Consider the following 20,465-nt stretch of genomic DNA (forward strand, 5'->3'; position numbering starts at 1 on the left):
TCGTGGTACTCATGCTTGGTTGCACATAAACCATCACTCTGGGAGTCTGAAAAATTACTGACTTACAAACACCCATGGACTGGTTGGTGCGGCCTCCTATGCAGTGCTCACCAGTTCAGGGCCTCAGCCAGGCTGAGCTCTGCTGTGAGCATCACCAGAAAGTACCTACTGAATGTATCATTGCACGTGAAGGTACTTTGCTCAGAGACAACCCTGGGATTGTCTTTTAGTCAATTTCCCATTTCTTTCATATCCCCACCCTTTGGAGTTAGTGCTCTTATGCCCTCATCTAACATCAAAACTCTCTCTTGGAGAAGAGCAGGGCATTTTTAATACATATATCTACTCTCTCTCTCTCTCTCTCTCTCTCTCTCTCCATATATATATATATATATATATATATATATATATATATATATATATGGTTCCTTTGACTTGGCTACAGTACAATCCGCAGTTTCCTATTACTCCTTTGATGGCACACATTCAAAATGCAAATTTTCATACACAAAGGAAGAATAACTCTTGAAATAACACTTGGTGCCATCGACGACGTGAAGCTCACACTTGATTTAGCAGAGCTGCACAGACAGCAGAGTGTGAATGTCTGCTCAGCAAAAGCAGTAGAATTTAGAGTCAGCAAATTGCAGAGGAGAGGAATTTTAAACCAGAAACAGTGAGTAGATGATGGCACAACTGAACTTCAACCTTTCACAGAACCAGGGGCCTTCGGACAGACCATCAAGATCACATAGATTAAACCCTTTGCTTGACAGAGATTAGAGACTTGCTAAGGTCAGTCAGCACAGAGAGGAATCCAGAGTTTATTCCCCCAGCTGCACCCACTCTTGATCTCCCCACTCTTGAACTGTAAGCCCCATGATTACATAAGATGGACATTAAGACTTCCATACTCATATCATCCTGTCTCTGCTTGCTTTCCATTAGTAGTCTCTTCAGAATCTCCTTCCACAAGGTTTTAAAACTTAACTTATATATGTATGTGTGCATGTATGTATGTATAATGGATACTGGAGCAGAATGTGTTTTCAAAAAATGGCTGTATATATATATATATATATATATATATATATATATATATCCCATTCCACTTTTTTTTTTTTTTAATAATGTGACATTGACACTCTCCATCAAGAGGTGGGGTCTGTGTTCTCTCTCCTTGAACTGGGAGGGCTTGTTAACTGTCCCAACTGGTACAATGTGGTCAAAATGACACCGTGGGGCTTCTGAGATGAGGCCACAGAAGGTGATGTGGATTCCAAATGGCTCTTGCCCTTGAGAGAGGTACCCTGGGGGCTCTGAGTCAATGTGTAGGAAGTCAGACGGCCTGAAGCCCCTCATGCTGGGGGATTACACAGAGAGATTACATCTTACTAGAGAGATGTGCAAAGAGACTCTGTTATTCCAGCCTTCAACTGTTAGTCTCCCCAGCCCAGGGCTCAGACAAGTGAGTGAGCAAACATCTGGATGATACCATCTGCCAATTTCCAATCTTCTCCAGCTGATGCTGGAGTGGACTAGGAATAAGCTCACACTGCTGAGGTCCCTCAGTGGGTAGATTTGTGGGCAAAATAAATATCATTATTTTAAGCCAATGAATTTTAGGGTAATTTTTATGCAGGCATAGTACCTGGAGCAGACATTATTCCCTCTTGCCAGGTAAGAGCACTAAGTCGTGGGGAGAAAATATTCAGGAGACTGCTTATCAGGGTGACTTGGGTGTTTGTAAAACGAAGAAAGAGAAACTTCAAGCATGTAAGGGCTTAAGATTTCATGACTTAATATCCAAACGCAAAATCCCATGCAAGGCCAATGAAAATGCAACAGGAAGGGAAAAATTAAGAGAGATGAAGAAAACCAAACCATTCCACAAAGGTGCATTTTAAAGGGTAAACAATGTTGCTAAGTAAAGAATGAAAGAAAAGCAAGACTACAGGAAGGGAAGAGAAAAGGGTAAAGACTGGAAGTGGGTGAAGTGACATTGTCTTGGAGGCTTGGTCGCAGAAAGTGACAGGGATTCCAGCTGGAAGAGACCAACCACGGTCCCAGCAGGAAGCACGGGCACATTCAAAAGGGTGTGAAGAATTTAATGAAGGGATATTTTAAAAGATGTGGGCAGAAGCAAGAGAAGCAATAAAGGACAATGAAAATCCACAGGACCGGGGCCTCCCTGGTGGTGCCGTGGTTGAGAGTCTGCCTGCCGATGCAGGGGACGCGGGTTCGTGCCCCGGTCCGGGAAGATCCCACATGCCGCGGAGCAGCTGGGCCCGTTAGCCGTGGCTGCTGAGCCTGCGCGTCCAGAGCCTGTGCTCTGCAACGGGAGAGGCCACAACAGTGAGAGGCCCGTGTACCGCAAAAAAAAAAAAAAAAGCACAGGACCAATGACGAACAGGAACCATTACCAGCCATAGGCCTGAGAGGAGGAAGGGAGTGGTCAACAGAAACCAAGCAATGGCTAGAGGTGGAGAGGACCCCCCCGCAAGTGCTGTGGCCTTGGCTGGAGGAACACAGGTACTTCTGTCTGGCAGCGAGGGTCCAGGAGCCTGAATGCCTAAGAAGCTTTCCCCCACCCTCCAGTCTCCTGCAAACACCTTCCACTGGTCTACCCCATGGTTTCTCAATATGGGGCGAACATTTGTTCTTGGCAGGACAAAAAAATTCCCCTCCAAAAGGCCACAGTTCATAAACAGATATATAACAGATATATAGCATATTTGTGGTATTAAAATTTCATGGTTGGTGGAGAGAATTAGGACAAAATGCCTAAAACAGCTCCCATAGGAATCACAATAATGAAAAATAGTTGGACAAGCACTGGCTAACCAACCCAAGGCTCCAGGGCAAGGGAACCCAGTCAATGTACGTGCTGGTGACTGAACACACGGCGTTTATTAAAATTCTCCCTGACCGCTAGCTACCCTTTAGATCCCCGTGTCCATGTCGGGAACAGATGGCAGTGACAATGGTTAATCCCGGGAAATTACCTATCCAGCAGAACCACCAATGAGGAGAGTTAGCAAAACAACTGTCCACAATGACAGCGAGACCTTCCACCAGTGTAGAAATTACCTTTGTCTTGGATGTATTTTAATATTTACAAAAAATGAGTAGATAGTTCAAGGGCATACCTACATGTGTACATTAACCCTTTGCTAATCTGGTAATTTGCTATTATACAATGAACAAGCCAAATTTGACAAAAGGGCTGAATTAAGTCTGCTAGAAATCCTAAACACCAAATAGATTTTGTGCTCCCCCATCCTCATATCAAAATAATATATATTCTTCACTTGACCCAAAGTTTACATGTGCTCTAAAAGAAAACTTCTCTTTAAATTATCTGATTATGATATTTTGGATAATTAATCAAAGCTGAGCTTTTCTCATTTACTTTTGATGTCCCTGCTTTGGATATCAAAGCATATGGTTAGCCTCTGTATTGCATAGTGCAGTAAGCTTTGACTAGAAATCGTGGTGATGTGTATCTTCTGACCACATAGCTCCACTCTATCAAATGCATTATGCCATGACTTGTTAAATAAAAAAATGTCTTGGTGAAAAATTCTGTCAGGTCTATGTTTGGGGATGTAGCTTTAATATAGAGAGCATCACTTTGTGTTTCATATTGAGGTCATCCAAGGGGCACCGTGTCACTTTGCTGATGATAAAACCCACATGGCTGCCTGACACTCTGGAAATCAAGTGTTCAAACTGCCTGTTTTCAATGTCCTTCCTAATTACAGCCCCCGATCCACATCCACCCTTAACTCCAACCTCCCGGTAACTTGGGCCCTTTGCTTCTTTCCTATCTGCCAAACTCCTCTGTGTCATGCCTTTCTCCAGCCATCCTCATATTCCTCTTCTCCTACAGATTCCCTGTGCCATGGAGAAGCCCTCCAGACCCTGGTAGAAATCTAGAGGCCCAGTCCCTCTCCTCCTTCAATGAGCCTGGCCCTCGGTGTTCTTTCTATAACCTCCATGTGATTCCAAAAACCCACTGAGAACCCAAAGAACTTTAGGTTCTAAAACCCAAAGTTTGAGAAGCACTGGCCTATGGTCTGGCATCAAGCTATCTTATTTCTAGATCTGAATTCTCAGAGGTTCTAGCCATGGGACATTCTGCAAAGTTTTTACTTCTCTATGCCTCAGTCTCCTCACCTGTAAAATGGGAATATTACAGCACATGCTCAAGCATATAGTAATAAAGATTAAATGAGATAATCAATGTGAAGTGCTTAGAACAATGTCCAGCACAGAATAAATGCACAGTAAGTGTTTGCTAAATGGCCCCTTAGATGTCTGGAAATGTTCATGTCGCTGCCTCAAGTGCCAAATCAACAGGCAGGACACATACTCTTGGGGTTGAGAGAATAAGTGGGGCTGAGCCAAGTTCTCAGGAAGCAGGACACGTAACCCGGTGATTCTCAACCTTGACTGCATACTGGGTTCACCCAATGTGCTTAAACAAACATAGTTGCCTAGATTCTACTGCCAGAGGTAGGATTACTTGGTCTGGGGTGGGACAATGGAATAGTCATTTAAAAAAATCTCCCCAGATGATTCTGATGTGTAACTACAGCTGCTTAGGCAACTGGTCAACACTGGCTTAGGCAGCTGATCAATAATTAACCCCAAACAGTTGTCTTTTTGTAGTATCATGGTCACCAATCACCTTCTGCCTTTTAAAATACTAGCTACTAGCTACTTAGCCACTATCTACAACCACACTGCGTTGTACTCCAGATGGTTTAACCAAAGTTGGGCAATTTATTCTCTTGGTCATAGTTGTAATGGAAGGTCTATGGGAAGATGATTCTGGCAATTGGAGGAAGTCATCGAGGAGGCTTGATCCTGCCAGCTAGGTCCTCATATTTAACCATCACAATCAACCAGTCATTCTACTTTAGATCATGTTTCTCAAATTGTGATCCATAAACCTAGCACCCAGATCTGGTTACTAAATACTATTCTCTACTAAACGGAATGATAGCTCTTCGAAGAAATGACTGCTGTCAGGCCTTGGGCAGGGAAAGTATAAAATGAGCTTGAGCATCTGGTTACACCAAAGCAAGGAAGAGCTCAAAGATGATGGGGACATGTCAAAAGGACACAGAAGCTACCTGGAAGGGGTCCTTGATAGTAATTGGTTATAATCTGTTGAGTAGAATAGAAAACCATGATTTCATAATGATATAAGCAAATAAATGAATAATTTGTAAGATTGATGAAGAACTGGATATTGACCTAGTTTCAACCTACTCCCTACCCCCCATTCAAGATATGCATTAACTACAAATGGAGAAAAGAGTAGCTGTACAGTTGAGTTGAGGAGTCTTACAGACGCCACTTTCATCAAATAATCAAAGTGAATATTACTGGTAATGGGCTGAGTTGAAATCATGGGCCCCTACCACTTAATCAGCCATGAGAACATGATATCGCTTCTGTGATAGCTCTGCAAAGACACATAACTTGAATCCAGTCATGAAAAATCATCAGATAAACCCAAACTGGAAACATTCTACAATGTAACTGGCCTGCAAGCATCCAAAGCGTCAAGGTTAGTCAAGTCACAGGAAGGCTGTGGAAGAGTAGGGACTTGACAACAGAATGAAACAAAGGACATTACTGAGGAAATCGGTGACACTTCAATGGGGTCTGAAAATTAAAGGTAGTAATGTATCCATATGCACTTTCTGATTTTTATCTTTTTATTGTGCTCATGTAGGATCACTGGCCACGTCTGTAGAAAACACACAGTGAAACTGGGGGGTGGTTGGGGCACTAGAACTGCAACTTACCCTCAGATGGTTCAAGAAAATGGTTCTTTTTTACTATACTTGTAAATCTGCTCTAAGTTTGAGAGTGTTCAAAATAAAAACCAAGTACATAAGAACATGGTGTTCCTAAGCTTCATTGCATCAAGTTAAAATGCAGCTTTCTGATTTGGTGGGGGGCTGGGAATGGGGCAAGAATCCACAATTTTAGCATTCACCGTAAGTGGCAGCTTTAGACTGAGGGAACAAGCAGTTCCCCTGAGAGTAGCAGTAACTGTTCATCAAGCACTCAGCAAAACCGCCCCCTTTCACCCCCCATTCTAGAACCAGCCTCCCCACCCTTACACCCCTTTCCTCCTAGACACTGTATCTACTTTCTTTCTGCCAGCAGCAAAGACTGTCAGAGATCAGTGGGGAATTCTCAGGCTACAGAACAGAAATGATTCAAGTGATCTGTAGCGTTGTTGTCTAAGGAGAATAGATACACTGGTTTTCTGTGTATCATTCCTCAAGCAGGATGACCCCTGGAAGTGAAGTCATTTCGTAAGGCTACCTCTAATGGTGACAGGAGTTAGGAGAAAACAGGTAAGCTCGAGCAAGGCATTAGGAGAGTGTGGTGCATGTCCAGGTGATTCTAGTGTAGGTGGACAGCTTTAAGGCTCTCTCCGGTATAGTAGGAAAGCACAACTTTGTTATACCAGAAAATTGAAATGTTGAATATAATGGCAAAATCCTAATGTAAAAATCCGATACTGTTCAAATAGCAATATTTCTCCTTAAAGACAAAACAAAATGTTTCTCTGCTGAAAAATTAGTATCTAATATTATAAACTGTCAAATGTCCTATAGGCATGGTGCCAGAATCAAAAAAAAAAGAAGTCACTCTTATGCTTTAGCTTTATAAACCTGGGGACTGAGTTTTCAACAAAACAAAGATAAATGCACCTGAATGCCACATTCTTTACCCTCAGTTTTAGAAATCAAAATAGACAAAAAGTGAAACACATTTGGGTCTGAATTACTCACAGACGCCTACAAGACTTCAAGATACTTAAAAAAAAAACATTATTAAAAGACCCGCTGTATATGCCCTGATAAACTGCCTTTTTTTTTTTTTTAGTGGCTAACTTAGGATCACCTTTCATGTGGGTCCCCTAGACAATTTCGGAGGACTTTTGAAAGAAATTTTCCCCATCTGTGAAATGAAAGCGTTGCCTTAGTTGTTCTCAGAGACCCATTTGGCTATGCAAACCCATGATCCAGAGCTTTTCAATTAAGATGGAAATATTTACTGGGTATGAAGCAAAGAGCTCATAATCAATTTTCATAAATTTGACGGTTATGCAGAATTATAGAATTTGATATCTAGAAAGGACCTCAGGGATATTGGGAGAAGGATTTGATCATGTGTGTCAGAGATGAAAATGGAATCCAGGTGTACTGACTCCCAGTTAGGGCTCCTTCCACTAGCTTACAACAGCAGTTTCCCTTTCTTTCCTTTTTCCCTCCCTCCCTTCCTACTCTCTTTCCTTTTCTCTTCTCCTTTCTTTCCAGTTTTCCCTCCTTCCCTCCTGAGCTTGGCAATCATAAATGGCAGCAATCCCATAATCATCCATTAACTGGGAAGATGCTAATTGAAAAGAAACAAAAAAATGATAATAAACACCTCTTGGGAGAACATTTTAGAATCCATAGTACCTACATCATCTGCAATCATCTTTTCTGAGAGTTCTCTTCTTCATCAACACTCGTGTTTTCTCTCTTTCTGTTGTTATTTACGAGAATTTTCTTCATGCCCGCATATTTGCCTTTGGCTTAATTGGAAATTGAGCTTCAGGATGGACTCACAAGGCTTTCCTAGGGTGGGGGGAGTAAGAACTACCTGGCCAGACACAATGGGGGACAGAGATGGGAAGGATTCTTTTTCCCAGGAAGACTGAATTCAGTATAAGCAGGGGGTACAACTTCTATTCTGGATTCAGTAATTGTGGAGAAGGTAAAAAGACTCATCCCTGACCCCCCTCTTTTTCACAGATCCCACATCCCATGTCAGTGAACTCTGTTGGCTTCACCTTTCAACTAGGTCCAGAGTCACACCAAATCTCACTCCGTCCCTTCACTGTTACTTGCAACAAGCCACCAGGATCTCTGGCTCCAATCCACTGTCTCTCTGTTTCCGCCCTTAGTCCCCTACTGTCCATTAGCAACACGACAATCCAAAGATTACCTTTAAAACGTAAGTAAGATCATGTCCCTTCGCTGCTTAAAAAGTTCTATTCTCACTTCACTCAGAGGAAAAGCCAGCATTCTTACAGTGAGCCACAGTGTCCCAGGAAGTGATTCTCAAAGTGGAGTCCTTGGCCCAGGGCACCAGCATCACCGGGGGAATTACTAGAAATGCAAATTCTTGGGTACCCCAGGTCCCCTGAGTCAGAGACTGGGTTTAACATGTCCCGAGGTGACTCCAATGCACAGTCAAGCGTGGGATCCACTCCTCTATAGGACCAGCCCCCAGTGACCTCTCCAGTTACTCACACCGACTTTCTTGCTTTTCTTAGAATAAGTCAGATTTCTCTCCCCTTAGGGCTTTGGTACTTGCTATTTCCTCCGCTGGAACACTCTTTCCCCAGATATCTGCTAAGCTTACTCTTTTACATTCTTCAGGTTTCTTCTCAAATACCAACTTAATCATCAGTGAGGTCCAACATATGTGAAACCATAACCCATCTTTTTCCCCAAGTCTCCCCACCGCTACCAACTTAGACACACATGGAATCCCCTACTTCCTCTTCCCTGCCTGGCTTTTCTTCACAGGTCTCCCATGAAGTTGTTGTCAAGGTGTCAGCCAGATCTGCACTCATCTGAAGGCTTGCCTGGGCCTGGAGGATCTGATTCCAGCCAGGATGGCTCATTGCAATGACTTGTAGATTGATGCTTGCTGTTGGCAGGAAGCCTCAGTTCCTTGCCATGTACATCTCTCCACAGTGCTGCTGGAGTGTCCTCAGGACATGGCAGCTGCCTTACTCCAGAGCAAGTGATCTAAGAGACAGTCAGGAGGAAGCCACACTCTCTTATGACCTAGAATGGCATACACGATCATGGGATATTCTGACCTGGAACCATCAAGGTAAGCCACTTTCAAATTCCTGACCTGTAGATTATTTGCACATCATACAATTACTTACCCACCTTCCAAAGTCCAGAGACCCCAGGATACCTCTCTTTAAAGGTAACAGCAGAGCCTGATTAAGTAAGTGGTGGGACAGTTAGGCAGTTCCAAGGACACTTTTTTCTTCTTTTAAACTTTTTATTTTGAATTAATTATAGACTCAATAAATTGTAATAATAGTAAAAAACAAACAAACAAAAAAACCTCCTGACCCGTAGAAAGTCTGAGATGATAAATGCTCTTGTTGTTTTACGCTGTGAAGTTTTGCGATAAAATTGCAGGCAGCAATAAATAGTACTGCTTATGCTACCATGTGACTTGTTATATATTCTAATTAATATTTTAAAATCCATCAACTGCCACCCCCCACTAGAATATAAGCCCCAAGAAAGAAGGTTGTGTGTGTGCGTGCATGTGTGTCTTCAGTGCCTAGAACAGTGCCGATACTGTCGAATATCAGGTATTTAACAAAAGTATACAGAATGCACATTTAGGAAAGCTGGATCTGGCTGGTGGGAGCTACACTGATGTGGCTGGAGGAAAGATGCTGTGGGCTATCTTTATGGCAACTCCAGGGAACACCACGCACGCTGTATGCCATGTGAATGGAGAGTCCAGAGAGCACAGCTCTATGTGAAATTCAATTTGACCTTGAGCATCCTCTGAATGGGCTTGGGGAGCCCTCCACAGGGTTCCACTGGCCACAGTTTGAGAAACACTCATCCAGGAGAATAAGATCACAGGCAGTTGGGGCAAGACCCAGCCTCAGAAAAGAGATCCTGGTTCCCAGCATCTTACAGAAATAGCAGAGTCACCAGACTTCAAGAATGAATGGACAATGAATGTTTCAGAGGCAGGTCTGAACTGACAGCCAATCACCAGTGTCCACCTCCTCCCTCCTGCCCCTGACCTAACCCGGTGCCTTTCATGAAGTTTTAGAGGCAGTAAAGCAGAGGTCGAGGAATGACTGGGGAGGTTGTATAAATATTGGGGGTAGACTAGTTTCTTGGGAAGATTGACTTGAAGAATTGAGGTCAGGAAAGAGAAGACAGACTGAGTGAGGTCAAGTCCATCTGGGACAGGAATTAATATAGTTGGGGAGGCAGGGTGCTGAGTGAGCTGAAGGGAGAAAGAAGGAAAAAAACACCGAGTGAGATAAGAGATTCAATGCACTGAGAACATCATCTCTATTTGCAGAACTATTTTGTTCATATTAAGAGGAACGTCATATATTAATAAACAAGGTAGGTGAGTTTTTGGTGGATGGGGGCTCTTCCCGCTTCAGATTCAATACACTTTGGCCCCTCTGTCCAGGGATTGTGCCACGTGGCTTCCGGAGATCATCTTGTTTAAATCTCCCCACACAGTCCCACAAGGTAGGTTTTCACCCTCCATTTAATATGAGGAAACTGACTTTTAGGTTAGAAAAACTGCCCAAGTAGGAAGCAGAACAGGGATGCTGAGGGCTCTGTCCACCCTCGTGTTGAATTTTTTCTCTACAGGTAGGAGTGCACATATGTTGTCACCCAAGCCAGGACACCTCCAAGAGTAAAAGGGAACATTGCTGATAACATGCCAAGGACAATGGACACAAACAGGGTCATCCTGGGTCCCACAGGACCTAAAATTGCTCTGCAGGTATGTTCAGCCCTTCTCACTGTGGAAAATACCTCAGTACTCAACATTTTCTAAGCCCCATTCAGAATCCTAGGGCTGACTCTGAAATAGGACTCCACGGTCCTAACCAAAGCTCGGTTTAATGTGTGAATGTGGAGAGCACGACTAAACATGAAATAGACTCTTGGGTCCTTCTCCTAACCTGCGGCAGGGGGATAGCTTAGAGTGGTCCTGAATCAAGCAGAAGGTAAGAGAATAATTAAAGCAAGAGGGTGACACAGGCTTTTCTTGTATTCGGATTTTCACCGTGGAAATGTACATTTTGCTTCAATTCTTGGCATTTTAAGGTCTAGAGGATAAAACAAAGCTTTTCATCATGAGAAAGCTGCTTTTCCTCACTCCTGCTTTTCTATTTTTATTTTTTTTAAAGCTGGTCAATCACTAAGCTTGTTTGAGTGATGGCAAAGTCAAAATTATGACTGCCTGATTTTACCCTTCACTGCACTTGTCAAAAAAATTAAATTAAAGATCATGTTTATGAATATAATGCATGAAGTGCTGCATGGCATCCTGAAAGAGAGAATGTCTCTTCTGTCCAGCCACTCACAAAACAGTTTGTCACATAATACTTTAAGATTCAGAGAAAATAAGAGGGCAGAGAGAAAATTCTGCCTCTCAGGAAATACGAAGTGCATTCCACCCATGGTTCATGTATTCAGAAACATTTATTTTAGTAAAAACAATAATAATACTTCTAAGAGCAACATTAGATCCTTCAAACTTGTATAGTGCTTCCTAGTTTCCAAAATGTTTCCACATATAATTTCATCTGACAAAAGAGATCACTAATGTTTTAAAGTGCAGTATAGGACTGCTTGATTTAGCATTGCAAGGGCTCGGGTTCCTGAGGAATGAGTGTCACATGCAGGCTTGTTGAATATTCTATGTAGAGGCAATTGTACAGCGAGAGTCAAAGCGCTAGTGCTTTCTGTAAAAATATGATGGAAAAAATAGCATTCATTACCAAAAACCACTGAAGGCTTTGGAGATGAATGTATGGAGAAAATTACAGTTCTAAAGTTGCTACTGAATTTTAGAAGCATAAAGTCTCTTTAGTTTTTAATGAAAATGTTTTTTTATAAGTATAAAATAAATCTTGATATATATATATATGTTTCAATTACACATAAATTTAGAAAGTTGAATATTAAACTCTCCAAAGTCTGCCCCGTCCCTTCTCCACTCCTCCAAGGTAATTCCTGAGGTCATTTTGATATGTGTATCTTTCCAGACTATGTATTATATATGTAGATATGTATGTACATACACACATAGCTATGTAGATATGTATTTTATATGTATATTTGTATGCATATACTATCTACCATTTATGCATTCTTCCTCTATCTATCTATCAATCGTCTTCTAATCTACTTATCATCTTACCTATCCATCTGATTCTTGAATACATGGCTGAGCTGGTGCTTTTATAATGAACTTCTAAGAAGCCAGAAATGATGAACGATATTGAATCAAGATTTCTAAGCAAGCACTGAAATTACTGTTTGCTTTGAGGCAGCTGCCAATCTCAGATGGTCTAGACCCTAGAACCGTGGTTCTCAGACTTGAGCATGCATCTGAATACCGGGCGGGCTTTTAAAAACACAGATTACTGGATCCTACCTCAGAGTTTCTGATTCAGTATGTCTGGGATGGGGCCCTAGAATTCGTAGTTCTAACAAGTTCCCAGGTGACATTGGTGATAGATACAGGAATACTCATTGAGAAACTCTAGCCAGAACTTGAATTGAATGAGCCACACATGTGAGGTGCAGAGGGGCGGGGCTTTGGTTCTGAAAATAGTGGGGAATTTGCCTGTCTCAGCTTAGCATTGGCTGGAGAAGGAAAAAAGGAAGATAAAAGTCTCTGTTGAGATTTCCTAATCTTATACGTGCACTACTGTGGGCTTAAGGACAAACAGCAAACAAAACAAGAAACAAAACTTTAAGCCAAATATGTAGTTTAAGGTATTCCTTAATTGGCAGTATCTTCAAGTATTTCAGAAAACAAAATATAAATAAATAAGCTTTTAATCCAACTTCAAAAACTTCCCACAAATAAAAATCCAATGAACATGGCAGTAAAGAAGGCAAAACATACAAGGAAATAACTACAAGCATGAATCTGCAGAAAAAATAAACTGCAGAATTTTGATCTATACAGAGTGGAGACATTGAAATTTCAGATACAGATTTTTTTAAAAGATATTTTATGTGTTAATTAAATAAAGAGTGACCAGGTATATCTGAAAAAGAACCAAATAAAACTTATAAAAATGAAAACTATAATAACTGAAATGAGAAACTCAGCAAAGAGTTAAACACCAGATTGAAGAAAGTTGAATAGAAATTAGCAAACTGAATGATAAACTTGGGAAAAGAAACCATCAAAGAGAGACAGTGGCACAGAAAAAGAAAATGTAATGTAGGTTAAGAGTCATGCAGGACAGAGAATAGAAGGTAGTGTAGAACTAACACTTGTTGAGGTAATAGGTGAAAAATTGTCAGAACTAATGAAAGATGCCCATGTGCATGTCCAAGAAGCACAGCAAATCCTAAGGAGGATAAAGAGAAACCCACACTGAGGTATACCACAGTGAAACTGAGGAACACCGAAGATAAAGAATAGATTGTCAAGACAGCTGGAAAGAAAAGACAGATAACCTAACAAGATAAATAATTAGACTGAGAGATTACTTCTTAACAACTATAGGATTGATAGGACTGTGGGAAAATATCTTTAAAATGTTGCCAGAAAATAACCATCAACCTTGAATTTTTACCCAGCAAAACCACCTTAAAAAAAAAAAAAAAGGAAAATAACATCTTTTCAGACAAACAAAGCCTGAGAGACTTCACTAATGGAATGTCTAGAGGATCTACTTGCGAAGAATAGAGGAAAGAGATTGAGAAAAGCATGTTTTATGAAAGGTGCTAAGATTTTGTAATGATATTTTTTCAATTAAATATTTTGTAAGAAATGAAACTGGTTTAAATTATTGGGAGGGAGTTGCAATTGGTGGAATGGGTATTAATCAGGCTTTTTTCAAACAATTATGCCTATGATGTGGTGGTTTATGGATAGCATTAACATTTATATCACATGCCAGACAAACAGTTATTGGTCTGAAACTGCTAATCATTTCATTATTGGCATTGCATTGCAGTGGGTCAAATCAAAGTATACTGTGGTCCATGAAATTTCAATCAAAATAATGAAAATAGAACTCTATATCCAAAAGTCCACAGTATAAAAAATGCAAATAATTTTAGAAATTGTTTGATTTTTAAAATTTGATGTTCAATACTTTAGTTACATATTTAAATGTTTAAAGCTAAATATTTAAAGTTAAATATTTAAATATTTATAATATTTGCTTTCACTCAAAGCTGTATTGATGGCAACATTTCCTCCTTCAACAAAACGAGTTCTAATTTCCAGAAGAGAGAAAGGGAAAAAGATTAGAGAAGCTGTGTTATTTCCAGAAAAAAAAGAAAAAATAATAATTAAAAATTATTATTAAAACATTAAAAAATGTATTAAAACATTAATAAACTGCATGGACTTGGGCAAGTTAAACAACTGTTTGCAGCCTATTTTAAAAACAGCTCTGTAGAATGAGAAAATTTGACCATATGCTCTCAAGATTCTTCTTCTGGATCAAAATACAGCTATTATGGTTATATATGCTGCAAAATCCAAGTGAATTTGTGTTCCAACTCCACTCTCCATGACTCTGTCTGAGAATGTATATTACAGGGTGAGCTGAGGTGATCAGTAGTACCTGTAAGTGTTGGAAGCAGGGCAGGGAACCCAAAGGTAGGAGAGAAGTGAGATGAGGCCAAGTGCTGGGGATTTAGGCTGAGTGATCACTAAATAAAAATACCAGAAGTTTCTCTTACTAAAACATATTAGAGAGATGACCAAGTTGGAAAAGGACTGATAACTCTAAAGTAGGAAGACTGCAGAGAAGGGTCATGACCCACATTCCCCTTCTACCCAGTGACACACTAATCCATTTGCATATCCAGTAGGAAAGAATGATTGGAACTCTTTGAATCATAAGAGGAAGTGAGACGTATGCAACAATACAACACCTGAATACAGGACATAGTTTATTTTGTCAAAATACTGACAAGTAACGAGTCCCCTATCATGCGGTCATCTACCACTGGCATGTCAGATTCTGCTCCCTTTCTCACTCCTTTCCCAGCAGCGTTTACATTCTTATCTTGGACAGCATCTTAGGAACAAACGCGCAATCCCCATGTTTCTGTAGAGTGACTAATATTTACATTTCACCATGATGCCACAGACCAAATGCCCCTGGTAACAAATCCACAGTGACGGCCCTTTTGTGACTCAGAGCAGATTCTGGGATGACATATTTGGGTGAGGTGAAGACATAGCATGTAGTCCTATTAGGATTATGAGATGGTTTTCCTAAACAAAGCAAATTATTTAGGAATAATGAAGTTTTCACACATTTGAAGGAATGACTCAGAAGAATTCCCTTGTTAGTTCAGGTGACAGAACTGCTCTGTATGTGCGCCACCCCCCCATGTGACACTTGGAAATGACAGCAGCCTCAGGCTCTGGAAAACCAGTTTTGATGTGGGTCACACATGGGATGCGAACCACTCAGTGAGGTGGAGCCTCTCCAGGGAAAGGGCAATTGTTGTTCTGCCCCTAATCCATTTCCCAATCATGGTCTTAAGAGACTGTCCAGGAAATGACCTAATTCTAGTAGGAGGTGGAACCCCGACTAGTCGCCCCATCAGATCCTAACAAACCCCCTCCGGCCGGTTAGAGAGCTACTACCCTTCTCCATGGTTCTAAGTGTTCTTCTCCGAACGTTTCTAAACTTTCCAGCACATTTCAATGAATTAGGACAATGTGTACCCTATCATGGTCCTGATTGTGATAGTAATTATCATGGAATAGCCATCACTAATGGAAAGAAGACCCGTGCCAGGCACTTTACATAGACTATTTCTACTGTTTATCCCTTGCTCCTTGTCCAGAGGGCAGAGGACATCTACTGCCACGCCTGTCTCCACATCCCCCTCACCTAGGGCGAGCCTGGGAGAAGAAACAGCCCCGTGCTGTGTCTCTCTCAGATCCACCTGCCTGCAGAGAGGACATGTCCTGGCTTATTCTCATCAGGGCAGCCTCTATCCAGGCAGTCGAGGATACCAAGGATAGTGACACTTGCTTTTAAGTGGGCAGAGTCTTTCATATTCAGGAGTGAAACCCAGCATTAGGGAGCCCATCTGGGGGCAGCATAACCAGAGCTCTGGTCTAACCTCATGAGTAACGAAGCTAATATTTTTGACTTCAACTTTCTTACAGCTTTGCCTCCTCAATTGGTTCTGAGCCCGGATGAGGGAGAAGACAGTGTCGTGACTTATTTAGAGCCCGTCATGCACACAGAGGCTGTGCAGTCATGGAGGTGAGCTGCTCAAGGTCTCCTTTCAAGAGACAACCTGATGCTGGGAGTCAAGTTGGCTGACAGCAAACAGCGGCCACACTTTGGGGATTCAAGGCAGTTTGATGTTCCTGTCACTTTCTCCCCAAGCCACTTGCAGCCAGAGAGCCCTCAGGGGGGAGGGGACCCTGCAGCCCAGACATTCCTGCCCAATGCAAAAGCCCTTTTATCCAGTCCTTGCCTGGGCTTCCCCAGCCTCAGACTAATTTGCAGATGGAGGCTCTTCCAGCGCATCTGCCTTCCTTCCTTCTCTCATTCAGCTACTGCTTCCTCGCCTGCTTCTCCCCACTTCATCCCTCACAGGCTTTCACCCAGTACTTTCTTGCACTTCTCCTTCATCTTGGCATCTTCTTTCCCAAAGACCCAAGCAGACACCATCAGTATTATTGTACTCGCCATCTCACAGTGGATGAAGTATGGCTCCAGGCAAGAAAGTAGAGGCATAAATATGTTCCACTGTTAGAAGTTCTTGCATACCATTAGGTTAGAGGCTCACTTTACAAAATACCTAAAGATACCATTTTAAGTGAAAAATGTGCATATCTTATAAGTGTACTCATGTTGTAAGTAAGAGAGAGGGCGTGTCATTTCTTCATAAAACAGCCCAGTTGGGCAGGCCCATTCAATGCATAAATGCAAACATACATTGGCTTCTAGAAAGGAGAGGAGAACACTAAAGACAGGAAGCGTTTCTATCTCCCACTCCAGAGGCTTGGTTCTGGACTCAGAATGTGTTCATGAGAAAAACAAATGATCCAATAAGACAACAGCTACCATGCAACTCGTCACACACAGGTCTGGACCTTCACCCTTCCGTGATTTCAGAGCACCTAACTGGTAAGCACTACCCACAACTTCACACTTTGTAGGAATGAAAGATACGTCACACTGAGAAAATGAATTTTTTACATTTGGTTTTTACCTTAACAAACTAAACCTGAATCTGCTATTTCATCCTCATATTCAGGGGAGAGTAAACATATTAAGAAAGGAGAAAGAAGTGCCCGGTGATGCTTGAACCCTTAGAAATATCTGAATATGAGAGCATACATAAAGTTTAAAAATTAAACAGAAGTTTCTTTTCATGGAACATTTTTTTTTAAGAAAGGAAGAGCTGGACTTACCCTCGCTAGAGTCCTTGGAGCCTTCTGGCTTCTTTGCTTTGCTCTTCTTGGGGGGTGGAGAGCGGTCTTTTGGCTCCAACCCCTCTGGAAGCACAAAAATTTACTATGTTTTTATTTAAACATTTACCAGTAGGGGTTCAAAATTATGCTGATGTTTAATAATATATTTTTCTTCCTAAGCCCACACATATAGTGAAGCTTAATTGCAGGTTTATCTGTCATTATGGCCGAGCTAAATTTTGGCAAAGACCCGTGCTTCTCCAATGAACATGGACTTATACTTAGAACTTAAGCATAAATACTTTTTTATTGCCATTATTAATGATTCACACAAATGTGAAATCTTAAGTGCTTTTTTTTTTAAATTAAAAAATTTTCCACATGGCAACCCCAAATTATTATTATGTTTTTCTCCAGGAGAGTTTGATTTAAAACTTCATGGATTAATTGACAGTTGTCATTGTGTAATTTCATTTTAGCCCTCAAAGAAGGGCTAGATGAGCTGTAAAGTCATCTCATTTTGGGGGGGTTACAGTGGGGCTTGAAATTATCCTCCTTCTATTGAAGAGATTTCTTTAGTAATCCAGATTCTAAAAAACTTCTATATGTCCCCGATTAAATTATTATGCTTCCCACTCTTCTCAATGGTCCCCCAACCAAGTCTATCCAAGGAGGCTAGTAATATAAATTCTGAAGACACTTTTTGGGAAAACTATCATTGAATTCATCCCATTTGTGTATCGGATACTTTGTTAGGCATTAATTTATATCTCCAGTCCTGGTCTTTCCACTTCTCAAAGCTTATGCCTTCAATGGCCCATGTGGCATCTTATTTTGCATTTGGACTGGATGTCTTCTGTTTGCCCTTTCAGATCCACTTTCCACCTTTCACCACCCCATCCCCAGCCCCCTGTGCTCTGGGAGACTGGTCTCTATGGACCGCACCAATGAACTCCCCAGCTCACTGGCTTCCTGTTAGATCCAGCCAATGGGGAGCCCAGGGCATTTATTTCCTAGGCTACCAGTAGTCTTCAAGGGCTGATTGTCTCCCTCAATCTAAGGTCACAGCTTCTGTCAGTTGACCTTCTCTTCACAGCCCTCTCTGTCTTCTGCGCCCTGTAACAACCACCTCCCTATTGTCCTTTCAGGGCTGGGATTTACCTGAACCCCACTCTTCTCTAACGGTTCCCCTTTACTCAGCTCCCATCACGCATTTCAAATTTATGTAAATAATCCCATTAGGCATTTCAAACAACACAGCCAGAACGATACTCTTGATGTCTGCAAGCCTGTTCTCTCTATAGTATTCCACATCTCAAGGGGTGGTATGACTTATCTACCCAGGAATTCAAACCCAAAACCAAGATATTATCCTTCATATTTTTCTTCAATTACTTTTCCAGTAAAGCGATCCCATCATAATAAGTCCTATTAGCTCTGCACCAAAATAGATCCCATATTCCTCTACTGTGCTCATTCTTTGCAATCAGCATCCTAGTCTAAACCAGCAGCATCTCTTACCTGGGTTACTACAACAACCTGAATTCTAACTTCTAGCTTTCTAATCTCCTTACAATCTATTCTCCATGTAGCAGCCAGAATTATCTTTTAAACATAAACCAGATCACATCACTTGCTTGCTTGTTTAAAAACCATTGCTCTTAGAATAAGATCCAAATCCAATTCCATGGTCCAGGACAACATGTCACTTGGGCTCCACCTACCACACTAGCCTCATCTCCCACTTGCTCTTTGGCTTCAGATTTATTAACTCCCTTCAATCATTTCTTCAATCAGTTCTAGGCTGGTTCCTGCCTCAGGAACTTTATACCTGCTGCTCTGCCTTTCCCCTGACACATATGTTCATATATCTACCTCCTTCCCATCTTTTAATCTCAGATTAAATTCAGCTCCCAAGAAAGGCCTTCCCTGACTACTTAACCTGAAGGGTGCTTGCAAGGAAAATCTCTCGCAAACACATCACCTGGTGTATCTGAAATTATCTTGTCCCCTTGTTTATTTCTTTAATGTATGTCTCCCTTCTCAAACACCCCCTACTCTGAGAATATAAGTTCCATGAGAAAGGGCATTTGTCTTCCGTAATCTCTCTTGTGTCACTGGTGTCTGGCAGTGCCTTGAGAATTTCATTTCAAATTCTGTTTTATATCCCCTTCACCCAGGCCTTTCTTTAAGGCCAAGATGTAATGGGGCTTGTGCGTAATTCTCACCCTTTTAGCAGCTGTTACCTACTCCAGGATTCTATAACTACACTACAGAGTTATGGCGACTCATTTTTCTTTTCCCATTTATTATAAAAAGAACAGAACAAAACAAATGCATTTGATAGATGTGCTATTAAAAACTCTGGCATTATGGACTACAAAGGTTTTTGGGCACTAGCGTTAGGCTTTCTGTGGTTGCAAGGCAGTCACATCCCAGGTCATTACCACAACCAGGGTGAAAAATGTTGCCAGCGACTACATTAGCAACTCCCTCAGCTTTCTGTCACCAGGTGCGAGATGGATATTGACCCTTCGGAATGGGTTCAGCGAAAACAGAAATGAGATGCTTGGAACAGCTCACTGAGCACAGATGCTGGGTTCAAAGGGATTCATAAAATGAGCAGAGTAACACTTGCAATATCTCTGGGAGAAGACTCTAACTCTCCCATGCCCTGAAATGCATCATCTATAACTGGGACCAAGAGGAGAGTTTCCATTGCTGGGAGTTCAACTCCAAGCCAGCATTTCCTGAAAGTGAGTTTTTGAGAATTAAATTCTGCATTCTTGATTTCCCACTTGAATGGGAATTCTTGGGGAATGGGTGAGGTTTAAAAAGACATCTATTTGCCCACATTTTGAGCTACTTACATACCCCAAAAGTACTAGTGCCTCCTTTCTGAAGAAGTCGTAGGGCACTCCTGGGGTGGTCGGTGGGCACGGATACATGTTAATTACGAGCAGTTGTCTATGACATAGTATAGTATCATTTCATAACACCTATGGAGACACTTAAATGAAAGTCACTGCTACATATGGCCTCTGTGCCCATGTGTCTACTCTCTCTCTTGGCCTGGGGGAAGCTAGAGGAACATTCCTCAATAGCACCCCATGCTTCTCCTTGTCACTGTATCATACTGTCTCTGTTGCCTCTATTTCTGGTAGAGGCTGGAACGCTGGGGTGCTGCTATGAGCATGTCTTTGCTCCCT

The 20,465-nt window shown here is 41.6% G+C and overlaps 1 protein-coding gene across 3 annotated transcripts in view; it reads right to left on the reverse strand.

Annotated features, from left to right (window-relative positions):
* MACROD2 (mono-ADP ribosylhydrolase 2) overlaps positions 1-20,465 on the reverse strand; it is a 1,985,837-nt gene that overhangs the window by 146,321 nt on the left and 1,819,051 nt on the right. The window contains exon 11 of one of the 3 annotated variants that reach the window (XM_079719350.1): positions 17,257-17,340. The exons of the other annotated variants lie outside the window; for them this stretch is intronic. Coding sequence (XP_079575476.1) covers positions 17,257-17,340 — 84 coding nt within the window. The remainder of the gene's footprint in view (positions 1-17,256; positions 17,341-20,465) is intronic. 3 annotated transcript variants of the gene reach the window in all.

The sequence above is a fragment of the Hyperoodon ampullatus genome (assembly GCF_949752795.1).
Source record: "Hyperoodon ampullatus genome assembly, chromosome: 14".
In the NCBI taxonomy this organism is placed as follows: Eukaryota; Metazoa; Chordata; class Mammalia; order Artiodactyla; family Ziphiidae; genus Hyperoodon; species Hyperoodon ampullatus.